This window comes from Mytilus californianus, unplaced genomic scaffold (assembly GCF_021869535.1).
Source record: "Mytilus californianus isolate M0D057914Y unplaced genomic scaffold, xbMytCali1.0.p SCAF_3, whole genome shotgun sequence".
Classification (NCBI taxonomy): domain Eukaryota; kingdom Metazoa; phylum Mollusca; class Bivalvia; order Mytilida; family Mytilidae; genus Mytilus; species Mytilus californianus.
Window position 1 is genome coordinate 2,249,631 of NW_026262679.1, and position 14,227 is coordinate 2,263,857.

The 14,227-nt window shown below is 31.8% G+C and overlaps 3 protein-coding genes across 42 annotated transcripts in view; 2 read left to right on the forward strand and 1 right to left on the reverse strand.

Annotated features, from left to right (window-relative positions):
• The window catches only part of LOC127733826 (complement C1q-like protein 3), a 76,651-nt gene that overhangs the window by 54,507 nt on the left and 7,917 nt on the right, over positions 1 to 14,227 (forward strand). The window lies entirely within an intron of this gene.
• LOC127733825 (complement C1q-like protein 3) overlaps positions 1 to 14,227 on the forward strand; it is a 58,443-nt gene that overhangs the window by 36,299 nt on the left and 7,917 nt on the right. The gene's annotated exons all lie outside the window — the stretch shown is intronic.
• The window catches only part of LOC127733809 (band 4.1-like protein 4A), a 95,449-nt gene that overhangs the window by 16,631 nt on the left and 64,591 nt on the right, over positions 1 to 14,227 (reverse strand). For 7 of the 40 annotated variants that reach the window (XM_052243176.1, XM_052243177.1, XM_052243196.1 and 4 more), the window contains 7 exons: positions 9,872 to 9,988; positions 9,018 to 9,086; positions 5,410 to 5,490; positions 4,983 to 5,105; positions 2,317 to 2,359; positions 1,220 to 1,306; positions 387 to 442 (listed from right to left, as the gene is read on the reverse strand). The exons of 16 other annotated variants lie outside the window; for them this stretch is intronic. In XM_052243176.1, the coding sequence (XP_052099136.1) occupies positions 387 to 442; positions 1,220 to 1,306; positions 2,317 to 2,359; positions 4,983 to 5,105; positions 5,410 to 5,490; positions 9,018 to 9,086; positions 9,872 to 9,988 (576 nt within the window). Of the gene's footprint in view, positions 1 to 386; positions 443 to 1,219; positions 1,307 to 2,316; positions 2,360 to 4,982; positions 5,106 to 5,409; positions 5,491 to 8,237; positions 8,400 to 9,017; positions 9,087 to 9,871; positions 9,989 to 10,294; positions 10,328 to 10,592; positions 10,707 to 12,058; positions 12,122 to 13,058; positions 13,173 to 14,227 lie in introns of those variants that run through there. 17 more of the 40 variants (XM_052243187.1, XM_052243180.1, XM_052243163.1 and 14 more) reach the window with 13 other exon arrangements.

Here is a 14,227-nt window from a genome sequence, read left to right on the forward strand (position 1 = left end):
ATGACCAGTTGGTATCAAATGTCAACATTCATTCATATAGCAAAAATTTGTGAAGTGAATACAAGAAATCATTTTGTGTTTTTAAAATTATAATTCTTTTGTTATCTGATATGATAAGGTTCCGTATTATATAAGTTTCCATATTATATAAGATTGCATATTATATGGTTCAAGATAAAACAAAATTCCACGAAACATCATGAATGATATTGGCACATAAACGCCATGTGAAAACGCACAAACCGAAGACTATTTCATTCCTCGATTTTAAGTCAACAATTGCTAAAAGATACTGGAATGTAAACCTCCAAACTATGATGTTCTGAATTCATGCAAGTGTTACACATGAAGTTTTCTTAATAAAATGATCACAATCTAAGTATTACCTGTAATTCTGTCCAGGTGTTCCTATCCTTTGATCTGTGTTATTACTGTTGGATGTCTTAAAAATCACATAAAAAAACTATTAACATTCAAGCAAAGATAATATAATTCAAAAAAAATTGTTAAAAACTACTTTCTGTTGCAAATCATATGTTAATGGCTGATCACCTAATGTCATTTTGAACCATTTATGAATTGTGAACATAGGAACCACAAAGCATAACAATATGGTCAATTTGATGTATATTTAAAACAGGAACCAGTTCAGTTTCACATTATTTCTTAATTAAATGTATGTACCGTGCCTTAATAATTTCAAGCTTTATACTCATAATGACATATACCATTTATTTTACATACATATAGTGTACTTTCCATGTCTGTTTTTCTCTTTTTGTTTTGTTTTGTTTAAATATAAGCTTCACTTTCACCAACAATACTATAGAGTTCAATACACTTATTTGTTCTCATTTTCATAGATATTACTAGTAATTCTCTATGTGAGTTTTAAAGATATGATTCTACGAAGTATTTATCAAAATTGAGAGAAATTATAATATGTTATCCTTCATATGTTGATACCTTGATCATTTCTAATCATTTTTTAAATATAGTATAAAAGCCATGCATGTCTATGTTAAAATTAAAGCTGAATCTTTAAAGATTAACAGATCCCCTCCCCCTCTTAATTTGTAGAAGAAATAAAGTGCTATAATAAAATATTAGCAATATTTTTTTTATATTAGTACCTCTACTAGTACTGTTATTGAGTAAAAGAAGATTATTTCAAATAACAGATTCAGATAGATATTACTGAAGAAGTCTGCTTTCAAACCTGATCAGAATGATTTGCATCATCACGGCTCAATACAGTATCGTATGACGCTAGAGATATTGAATCTGGGTACCAAGGCTTAAAACCCTGTGTTGTAAATAAATACAGTATCTTATGAAACTAGAGATATTGAATCTGGGTACCAAGGCTTAAAACCCCGTGTTGTAAATAAATGCAGTATCTTATGAAACCAGAAATATTGAATCTGGGTACCAAGGCTTAAAACCCTGTGTAGTAAATAAATATAGTATCTTATGAAACTAGATACATTGAATCTGGGTACCAAGGCTTAAAACCCTGTGTTGTAAATAAATACAGTATCTTATGAAACTAGAGATATTGAATCTGGGTACCAAGGCTTAAAACCCTGTGTTGTAAATAAATACAGTATCTTATGAAACTAGAGATATTGAATCTGGGTACCAAGGCTTAAAACCCTGTGTTGTAAATAAATGCAGTATCTTATGAAACCAGAGATATTGAATCTGGGTACCAAGGCTTAAAACCCTGTGTAGTAAATAAATATAGTATCTTATGAAACTAGATACATTGAATCTGGGTACCAAGGCTTAAAACCCTGTGTTGTAAATAAATACAGTATCTTATGAAACTAGATACATTGAATCTGGGTACCAAGGCTTAAAACCCTGTTATGTTAATATATTGGAAACAACAGATTTTGCAACAATTCATATTTTCTAAAATCAAATTACTGCGGAAGTGCTATTCTTTGTATCAATCTTGTGGTTGTGAAAACATTGTTGGTTCATGGTTTCATGATAAGCACATTCAGACAATTGGAAAATGGTAATGAATTTAATGATTGGAAAGAATCACCAAATTCATGAAAATTTGTTTTCCACAAAAAAAAATCCTTTCACAGTAACACAAATTTCTCAATTTCATAATTTTTTTTTAATTCTTTTTCCACAAGTTGTTTTTATCATGACCTCAAAATTATTATGGTGTAAAATCCAAGTTAGTATCTTTCAATGTATTTCGTATTCTTTTTTTTTCACTTGAGGCAGCTTGATTACCACATTTTTGTAAAATAAAATATAAAATTGGAAGGAGAAAAAACATAACTTCTTCCTTACTTTTGATCTATCTCTCTGTTCATACAATGGATTTCTCTGGTTACTGAAAGTACAAAATAAACCTTCTGAATTACTCCATATTAATTAGTAAGTCTATGTATATTATATTTTTACCAAAAGAAGTTCAACATACTGTAATCCAGCTTATTTTGCAGATATTTGTTTTCCTGTTTAGCTCTTTCTAGTCAATTTTCCTGTGATATGCTTCTGTGGCTTTCTAACTTTGTTGTCACATTCATATTAGAGAAGGGCAAAGTTCGACATACAAATGATGATTTATATCCGTTGTGTAAACTAGCTGGTTTTCAGTATTCAGTGTTACATGTACATTTACATAACTGTATCTATTTATGGTAAGATTACTAAACAACCAAATTTCTGAAAGAGAACCTTCTCAGGTTTAGTTTCATTTCATAAACTGTTTTAATGATGTTGAAAAAGCCTGAGACAGAAGATCTAACGGTCATTCTAAATGATTGAGGTTTAGTTTCATTTCATAAACTGTTTTAAGGATGTTGAAAAAGCCCGAGACAGAAGATCTAACGGTCATTCTAAATGATTGTTTAGTTTCATTTCATAAACTGTTTTAAGGATGTTGAAAAAGCAAGAGACAGAAGATCTAACGGTCATTCTAAATGATTGAGGTTTAGTTTCATTTCATAAACTGTTTTAAGGATGTTGAAAAAGCCTGAGACAGAAGATCTAACGGTCATTCTAAATGATTGAGGTTTAGTTTCATTTCATAAACTGTTTTAAGGATGTTGAAAAAGCCCGAGACAGAAGATCTAACGGTCATTCTAAATGATTGAGGTTTAGTTTCATTTCATAAACTGTTTCAAGGATGTTGAAAAAGCCCGAGACAGAAGATCTAACGGTCATTCTAAATGATTGAGGTTTAGTTTCATTTCATAAACTGTTTTAAGGATGTTGAAAAAGCCCGAGACAGAAGATCTAACGGTCATTCTAAATGATTGAGGTTTAGTTTCATTTCATAAACTGTTTTAAGGATGATGAAAAAGCCCGAGACAGAAGATCTAACGGTCATTCTAAATGATTGAGGTTTAGTTTCATTTCATAAACTGTTTTAAGGATGTTGAAAAAGCCCGAGACAGAAGATCTAACGGTCATTCTAAATGATTGAGGTTAAGTTTCATTTCATAAACTGTTTTAAGGATGTTGAAAAAGCCCGAGACAGAAGATCTAACGGTCATTCTAAATGATTGAGGTTTAGTTTCATTTCATAAACTGTTTTAAGGATGTTGAAAAAGCCCGAGACAGAAGATCTAACGGTCATTCTAAATGATTGAGGTTTAGTTTCATTTCATAAACTGTTTTTAAGGATTTTGAAAAAGCCAGAGACAGAAGATCTAACGGTCATTCTAAATGATTGAGGTTTAGTTTCATTTCATAAACTGTTTTAAGGATGTTGAAAAAGCCCGAGACAGAAGATCTAACGGTCATTCTAAATGATTGAGGTTTAGTTTCATTTCATAAACTGTTTTAAGGATTTTGAAAAAGCCCGAGACAGAAGATCTAACGGTCATTCTAAATGATTGAGGTTTAGTTTCATTTCATAAACTGTTTTAAGGATGTTGAAAAAGCCCGAGACAGAAGATCTAACGGTCATTCTAAATGATTGAGGTTTAGTTTCATTTCATAAACTGTTTTAAGGATGTTGAAAAAGCTTGAGACAGAAGATCTAACGGTCATTCTAAATGATTGTTTAGTTTCATTTCATAAACTGTTTTAAGGATGTTGAAAAAGCCCAAGACAGAAGATCTAACGGTCATTCTAAATGATTGAGGTTTAGTTTCATTTCATAAACTGTTTTAAGGATGTTGAAAAAGCCTGAGACAGAAGATCTAACGGTCATTCTAAATGATTGTTTAGTTTCATTTCATAAACTGTTTTAAGGATGTTGAAAAAGCCCGAGACAGAAGATCTAACGGTCATTCCAAATGATTGAGGTTTAGTTTCATTTCATAAACTGTTTTAAGGATGTTGAAAAAGCCCGAGACAGAAGATCTAACGATCATTCTAAATGATTGAGGTTTAGTTTCATTTCATAAACTGTTTTAAGGATGTTGAAAAAGCAAGAGACAGAAGATCTAACGGTCATTCTAAATGATTGAGGTTTAGTTTCATTTCATAAACTGTTTTAAGGATGTTGAAAAAGCCCGAGACAGAAGATCTAAAGGTCATTCTAAATGATTGAGGTTTAGTTTCATTTCATAAACTGTTTTAAGGATGTTGAAAAAGGCTGAGACAGAAGATCTAACGGTCATTCTAAATGATTGAGAGGAATGCAAATTTATATGTAGGAAATATCCAAGAAAGAATCAAAACAGCCAGAAATATTTTGACAAAAGACAAAATTCATAAACAACAATTTATTAAGAACTCAATGTCCATACTGGCCTCATGGTCCATATCAGCTGATGTAGATGGAAAATAGTTTGTTATTATGATCATAAACTCGTACATAATATCAGAATGTTGTAAGTATATCATTTTTGTATATAATCATTGAGTATTCATGTAAATGCTTTAACAAATTAATAATGCATCTGGGTCAGGTGCAAACTGCTGGCATTGCATATCCTTATTAATTTTTTAAATATAAAGCTTATGTATTTTCAAATATATTGTCTATAACAATTACAAACCTGTAAGAATTTGTATCACTGTAGTAATGTTTCTGTCCTGCCTCCTGTAACAAGGAGGAGTAAGGGGGAGGTAAGTCAGCCTCACCAGAACTCTGAGGTAGATTGGCATTGTGGTCTGGTTCCCTATAATATAAAGTTTTTAATAACAGGGAAGAGTAAGGCAGAGGTAGATGAGCCTCTGAAAAACTAAATAATGCTGTTTTTTACCTGTAAATGTATTTTTCATAATTTTAAAATTACTTATGGAAATATATTTTTTCCTAGTAATAATTTTTCAATAAAGGAAGATATTTACAAGAACAAATCATATGGAAGTTTGTTTGTCATGTTAAGATTCCAACCCCATTATAAATTACTTTTACATTACTTGAAGTTTGTCTTTAGCTCTTTATTAACAGATGCTGCACATAGGATAAAAAAAAATTACCCATAGCTTTTTCTTTTAGGAGATCTGTATCTTTGTCTGGTATTTGGAGAATATTTCACCTTGAAAGGCTCTGCTTTGGTCCTAAAATATATGTAAAAAAAAATCAGCACTTGAAAAGGATCTGCTATGGCTTTGATGCATACCAGACTGCAATACTTAAACATAACAACATTCAATTATAACTTCAGACTTGTGGAAATTCTACATTTTTAGACATGAACTTTGAAGATTTTCATACATTGCACAAGCCATGTCTTCTTTGACTGTCCATGACGTTAAAATACTAAATCCCTGGGATGTGTTTTAGTTGATTTTAGTCTCTGATGCATGATTTTTTTATTATTAATTGTATTGGCTTTTAACTAGCTGTCAGTAACTGCGAGTACTCTCAAATCGTACTTTCTTGTTTATTTGATCTGTTGATACTAATTGTAATGATTTTTTGTTATTTATTGTTTACTTATTCAGGGATATATCTGGTCTATATACCAGCTTTGATAAGTGTTTGGTATTACTATAAATTTTCACTTCTTCGTACTATGAACATCAAAATTATCTATTTTGTAAAAATATTTCCTTTCTCCATTTGAACTGTACATGTATACCTAACAATAAAATTATTTTCATTTACCTATGTTTAAAGTAATTGCAAATGGCTGATATTTTTGTTCAAGCATATTGTTTTTCTTAAATTCTTTAACATTTCACAGTGGTATAACATGTTACTTTAATTATTCTTCCCTTAGTTTATTTATTTTGTATTTACATTGTATCATAGATCAAATTTATATGTTCAGTGTATGTTCACTGGTGTTAATATGTCTTTTGATTGAGTTAAGCCATTTCAATTGATATTTTATAGTGTGTCTTTCTATGTTGTGATGTTACACTATTGTTTCAGATAAGGGTGAAGGTTTGGTACCATTAAAAGTTTAAACCCGCTGCAATTGTTTGCACCTGTCCTAAGTCAGGAATCTGATGTTCAGTAGTTGTCGTTTGTTGATGTGGTTCATAAGTGTTTCTTGTTTTTTATATTGACTATATCGTTGGTTTTCCCGTTTGAATGGTTTTACACTAGTAATTTTTGGGGCCCTTTATAGCTTGCTGTTTGGTGTGAGCCAAGGCTCCCTCCGTGTTGAAGACCGTATTTTGACCTATAATGGTTTCTTTTATAAATTTTGACTTGGATGGAGAGTTGTCTCATTGGCACTCTTACCACATCTTCTTATATCTATATATAGCCCAAATGTCTTTTGACTGCTTTTAAACATGCTTATTTAAATAACTTTTGATTGTTTTTAGACATAGCAAAAAACTTTTGATTGTTTTTAGACATATCTGAACTACTTTCAGGTTCACATCATAATGAACATTTCAAATTTAGTTTCAAGTTGATGTGACTAAAACTTAGTGGAAAACTTTCTCAAAACAAAACTTTAATTGGTTATGGGTCAGAAAAATGGACAGAATAATATCAGCACAGACTGAATAAAATGTTCCGCTGGGGCGAAGCTTGATACGACCGCAGAGGTCGAACCCTGAACAGTTGGGGCAAGTATGGACACAACATTCAAGCTTGATACAGCACTGAATTTGGATTGTAATTAAATATTTGACACAGCATAGGTTTCTGACACAGAATGAAAGTGGTCTAAGAACTTAAAAAATTTTAATTTACCTATTCAAACCATATCATTATTATTTGCTTTTATATATAAATCAGTAATAACCAATTTAAAATGGAAAAATTTAAAGAAAAAAAAGGAAAAAAAAATCCTCCCCCCCCCCAAATTTGTTGAACCCCCTTATGATTCATCACCCCCAAACTCAATCCCAGCCTTCCCTTTGTGGTATGGTACCTTGCAGTAAAATTTCAGAGATATCCATACACTTGAACACAAGTTATTGTCTGGAAACTAAAAAAATGCTTGTTTTTTGGCCCCTTTTTGGCCCCAAATTCCTAAACGTTTAGGGCAATTACCCCCAAACTCAAACCTAGCTTTCCCTTTGTGATATGGAACCTTGCAGTACAATTTCATAGAGATCCATACACTAACACACAAGTTATTGTCCTGAAACTAGAAAAATGCTTGTTTTTTTTCCCCTTTATGGCCCCTAATTCCTAAAATTTTGAGGGAATTACCCCTAAAATCATTCCCAGCCTTCCCTTTGTGGTATGGTACCTTGCAGTACAATTTCAGAGAGATCCATACACTTGAACACAAGTTATTGTCTGGAAACTAGAAAAATGCTTGTTTTTTGGCCCCTTTTTGGCCCCAAATTCCTAAACGTTTAGGGCAATTACCCCCAAACTCAAACCTAGCTTTCCCTTTGTGATATGGAACCTTGCAGTACAATTTCATAAAGATCCATACACTTACACACAAGTTATTGTCCTGAAACTAGAAAAATGCTTGTTTATTTGCCCCTTTATGGCCCCTTATTCCTATAATTTTGAGGGAATTACCCCAGAAATCAATCCCAGCCTTCCATTTGTGGTATGGTACCTTGCAGTACAATTTCAGAGAGATCCATATACTTGAACACAAGTTATTGTCTGGAAACTAGAAAAATGCTTATTTTTGGCCCCTTTTTGGCCCCTTATTCCTAAACGTTTTGGGCAATTACCCCCAAAATCAATTCCAGCTTTCCCTTTGTGATATGGAACCTTGCAGTACAATTTCATAAAGATCCATACACTTACACACAAGTCATTGTCATGAAACTAGAAAAATGCTTGTTTTTTGCCCCTTTTTGGCCCCTAATTCCTAAAATTTGGAGGCAATTACCCCCAAAATCAATCCCAGCATTCCCTTTGTGATATGGAACCTTGTGATACAATGTCAGAGAGATACATACACTTACACACAAGTTATTGTCATGAAACTAGAAAAATGCTTGTTTTTTGCCCCTTTTTGGCCCCTAATTCCTAAAATTTGGAGGCAATTACCCCTAAAATCAATCCCAGCATTCCCTTTGTGATACGGAACCTTGTGGTACAATGTCAGAGAGATCCATACACTTACACACAAGTTATGTCTGGAAGTTACAAAAATGCTTATTTTTGGCACCTTTTTGGCCCCTAATTCCTTAACTGTGGGTACCATAACCCCCAAAATCAATCCCCACCTTCCTTTTGTGGTATTGAACCTTATGGTAAAATTTCATTGAGATCCATTCACTTAAACTAAAGTTAGAGTGCGAAAACTAATGTGTCTTCGGACGACGACGACGACGACGCCAACGTCATACCAATATACGACCACAAAAATTTTTTTGCGGTCGAATAAAAACATAATGCCCCTACTACTATAGGTGTGGTAAAGTAAATATTATTATCTGTATATAATGGCTAGTTTAATTGGGAATCTCTTTCAATTTTCATGGGAACAATTTTGGTTTGAAGGTCAATAATGTATTAACATAAATGATAAAGGATCAAAATTCAGTTGACAAAATAATTTTATGAACCGGCAAATCAAAATGCTTTGAACAACAGAACCTTCAGTCACTTCTGAAACAACAGAACCTTCAGTCACTTCTGAAACAGTATGCTCTATCATAGGACTATTTATATTTTTGAAACAGTCATAAAGTTATATACTTACTCTACTTGTACAAATGGTATATCTCTTAGTTGTTCTACTGACATTCCCTCAGTGTCCACCAAATTATACCTATGAAAAGAATTTTTTTTTTTAGCAATACAAATAAAAAAGTTATAATTAATTTGTGAAAAGAATTTGTTTTTTTAGCAATACAAATAAAAAAGTTATAATTAATTTGTGAAAAGAATTTGTTTTTTTAGCAATACAAATAAAAAAGTTATAATTAATTTGTTTTTGTTTGTTTTTACATCAAAATAACAGTGTATGTTCCACTATAATTTATAAATACAAGAAATGAAAAGCATTGCATCATGGGAAAATCATTTTCGTGAAGGTTCTAATTGGACCAAGATAAGTCATTTTATAAGGACTGAAGTGGAATTTTCAAATTTTCCAATGAAACACTCAACAAATCTTTATATATCTGCTATTTGTAGTATTATATAATATATAAGTATTAACAGTTGTTTGGTTGTTCCTGGTGATTTAGTTCTCCTTGTATTAGAAAGTCATACTCACTTGAAATGTTCTCTGAGTTCCTCTGGAGGTCGTTTGGTTGTTCCTGGTGATTTATTTCTCCTTGTATTAGAAAGTCATACTCACTTGAAATGTTCTCTGAGTTCCTCTGGAGGTCGTTTGGTTGTTCCTGGTGATTTAGTTCTCTTGTGTTAGAAAGTCATACTCACTTGAAATGTTCTCTGAGTTCCTCTGGAGGTCGTTTGGTTGTTCCTGGTGATTTAGTTCTCCTTGTGTTAGAAAGTCATACTCACTTGAAATGTTCTCTGAGTTCCTCTGGAGGTCGTTTGGTTGTTCCTGGTGATTTAGTTCTAGTTGTATTAGAAATTAATACTCACTTGAAATGTTCTCTGAGTTCCTCTGGAGGTCTTTTGGTTGTTCCTGGAGATTTAGTTCTCCTTCTTCTCCTTCTCTTGGCATCTCCTGTTGGAGCTGAGTTAATAGAAGGTATGGACCTACAAAATGAATGTATACTTTGAATAATAAGTACATAACAGCTTTATTTTTGAAAAAAAAGTTAAATTAACAAGCAAGAGAAGCAGGTTCTTTATATTCTGGTTAAATCAAATTGAAAGATATAATGATTAAAAAAAAAATGTGTTCAAATGTTTGAAAATGTCATTATGTTTTAATGCATTCTATCTAAGAAAAAATACAGTCAGTTACCCTCTTTGAAAATGTGTTTTTCCTATTTCTTATGTACATTACCTTATACATATATGAAGTTAAAATCACATTTCATGATAAAATTAAATTCTTACCCATTCATATGAGTATCTTTATTTGGTAAGTACCTGAGGATGTAAATATGTAATATTAGTAAAAAAAATCTGCAAAATTCCACAAGGACTTAATAAAAGAATTCTTGCAAAATTAAAGAAATTCTCTACAAAAAATGTTTTAAAAATAAAGAGTAACTCTACATTGATTCAATTCATTGTGAAACTCAATAAGACATATTTTTTTACTTGAAATTTTGTCACAGTATAATGTATTATATTTCATTATTATTACTTCTTTTTAAATTCTATATTATTTATTTAAAGTGAGTGATTTTACCCCTCCATGGCGTCCTTCCATTGAGATTCAAACCAGTCTCCAGAACTTTTAGGACGTCTATGCCTAGACCGTACAGGCGAGACATCAGATTCACTGCCACTGTCTACTTCTCTTCTAAAAATATCAAATACTATACTATAAACCAACTTATTTTTGTCAGCTATTTATTTTTGCAAATTTTACTCAAATAAAAAATAGTTATGATTATATCAACCTTGGAACTTTTCTATAATAAATCCATCAACAAAGTTAGGAAACCAGGAAAATTAAATTAGAGTTACATATGAAAACAAGAATGTGTCCATGGTACACAGATGCCCCAGTCGCACAATCATTTTCTATGTTCAGTGGACCGTGAAATTGGGGTCAAAACTCTGATTTGGCATTAAAATTAGAAAGATCATATCATGGGGAACATGTGTACTAAGTTGTGTACTAAGTTTCAAGTTGATTGGACTTCAACTTCATCAAAAACTACAACCAATTTTTGATAATGGGACCCAAAATCCAAAATCTAAATACACTTAGATCCAGCATATTAAAGAACCCCACATATTCAATTTTTGTTGAAATCAAAAAAAAATTTTAATTCTGGACCTGATTTGGACCAACTGGAAACTGGACCCAAAATTAAAAATTTAAATACATGTTAAGATTCAGCATATCAAAGAACCCAATATATTCAATTTTTGTTAAAATCAAACTTATATTAATTTTGGACCCTTTGGACCTCAATGTGGACCAATTCGAAAATGGGGCCCAAAATCCAAAATCTAAATACATGATTAGATTGAGCTACTTAAAGAACCCTAAGAATTCAAGACTTTGAATCAAACCCCATTGAAATTGGTCAAGAAATAAACAATGTAAAAAGTATTAGAAAAGTATTGTTTTTGGCCCCTTTTTCCTAAATGATTAGGGCCGTAACCCCCAAATTCAATCCCTACCTTCCTTTTTTTGGAAAATTGTGGTACAATTTCATAGAGATCCATAGACTTATACTCAAATTATTGTCCAGAAACCAGAAAATCCTTGGGGTTTTTGTTGCCCCTTTTTCCTAAACGGTTAGGGCCATAACCAACTAAAATCAATCCCAACCTTCCTTTTTTGGAACCTTGTGGTACAATTTCATAGAGATCAATAGACTAATACTCAAGTTATTGTCCAGAAACCAGAAAATCTTTGTTTTTTTTGGCTCCCAATTCCTAAACGATTTGGACCATAACCCCTAAAATTAATCCTAACCTTCCTTTTGTGGTATTGAACCTTGTTGTACAATTTCATAGAGATCCTTACATTTATACTTGTTATTGCCTGGAAACCAAATGTCTTCTGACAACGACAACGAGGACGACATCACCATATCATTATACAGCCACAAATTTTTGCAGTCGTATAAACACAATATAAAACCTTTTTTCGCTAGAACAATATTTTACCTTATTTTTCAGAAAACAATATTTTACCTTATCCTCCTAGAGAATGAGACATCACTTTCATTATCTGATCCTTTATTTTTAGGAAAATATCTGAAAAAATTATATTATTACTTAATAGAAAATGAAAGGATATGGAGTAAATGTACATGGGACAAAATCGCACACAATACATAGAAAACATAGAAAATTATCAATGAACAGGGTTTTTATTCCTGTTCTTCATCTTGACAGTTGATGTAGGGTCTTCAACAATGAACAAATCATTCATACCCTACAACAAGGTCAAATACATGCATATTCAAAATGTTTATGAAATTCAAATTTTAATAGTAGCATAAATGTTTTGTTTAAAAGCCTAACTTAGGAAATATATGAGTAATGTATTAAAGATATTTTAATTCATTTTCCTTTACATTTTGCTTTGGAAATGTGAACGAAATGAACAAAAGCCGGACTTAAAATCTAACTACATGTATATCCACAACATTTTAGAGCTGCAAGAGAGTATGAATGAAAAAAGAACTTGTTTCGTATCTGGTATTTGTAAATAGTTATGAAAGACACAAACATGTTGTAATACATATATATATATAGGAAAAAAATAAGACTGAAAATGCACTAAATATTTATACCCAGTTTCTGGCAGGGTTTGTGTTGCTTAGTCTTTGGTTTTCTATGTATTTGTGTACTGTTGTTTGTCTGTTTGTCTTTTTCTTTTAGCCATGGCCTTGTTAGTTTATTTTGTACTTATGAGTTTGAATGTCCCTTTGGTATCCTTCGCCTCTCTTTTTATATTCAATATGAATTGTCATATTTTGTCGTTAAATTGTTTCAGCCTTATTCTTTTTCTATTTTATGGACAGGGTGGACAAAACAGTATCTTCTAATGACATCTATTCCTGGATGTTTAAATCTATTGTCAGAATGTAAACAGTTGTTCTTTCTTCTATAGATGGTAATTGAGGAAATTTATCTTTCCAGAGTGGCATCCCAGGTTACCACATAGTTTAATTATGTACTGACTTACTTTCTCCGATGGCCACTTTCTGTATCACTGCCTTGACCTTGGGACTTTTGGGGAAATTTATTGGCATCACTATACATGGAAACAGGGGAATCCCGACCAGATGTGTATAAACCACTGAAAAACATAGCATGTATATAGAAACAGGGGAATCCCTACCAGATGTGTATAATCCACTGAAAAACATACCATATAAATAGAAACAGGGGAATCCCTACCTGATGTGTATAATCCACTGAAAAACATACCATATAAATAGACATGAATAAAAATGTGAACAGATATGCACACGCTTAACACTGTATCATGTATTTTAAGCTGGACATTTATACCTTCAAAATACTTCAAAAGAACCAAAGTCCAAGCTTTTGCCAAGCCATTTGGACTTCATCCTTCTCGAATGGCCATTGAATTAAAAGTACATCTCCCCAAATGGTGAAAAATTCTACGGGAATATTATCCAACGGGATATCTCTTGTAATAACAACTATCTCATGCAGATTTTTGGAAAACTTTTCACACTTTGCTCGTTCGATTTCAAAACGAGTCCATTCATTTTCGACAATTGATGGCGAGAAAAGAAATATAACGTGTCTGCATCTATGAATAAAAGTAGCTCTTTTATTAGCTATTGATTCATCTACAATGAAATCTCTATCTTCGAACCAAATTTTGAAACCTCATTTGTCTTCTACTTTCTTTTGTAACTCTTTCTCAATAGAAATACATTCGTCCGAATATGAAACGTAAACGTCATAATCAAAAGTTAGCTAAAGACCCTCCTCTGCAAATCTCCGGATATTTCAGAAGAAAAAGAAAATTATTCTCTACCTAAGATTGTACAATATCGTAATACAAATCAAACTTGATAAAACAGAAACCAATAATGAAATGCCTAACTTGATCCAAACGGTAGAATAACAGTCAACGAAATAATGATGAAAGTCTTCAGCAACATTTCTGGTATAGTTGATAGTTTTAAGTGAAGAAACACAACAAGAGTATTTACCATTTTTATCTAACTTTACTTTAGTTGTCATAATCCATCACAGAAATGTAGTTGTATCACATGAACAAATCAATGGATTATTACTGAGATATAATTTAAAATTTCCAAATTTGGTATGCTTGGTAACAATTCAATTAAGTATATTCTTCCGAAATGTAGTTAA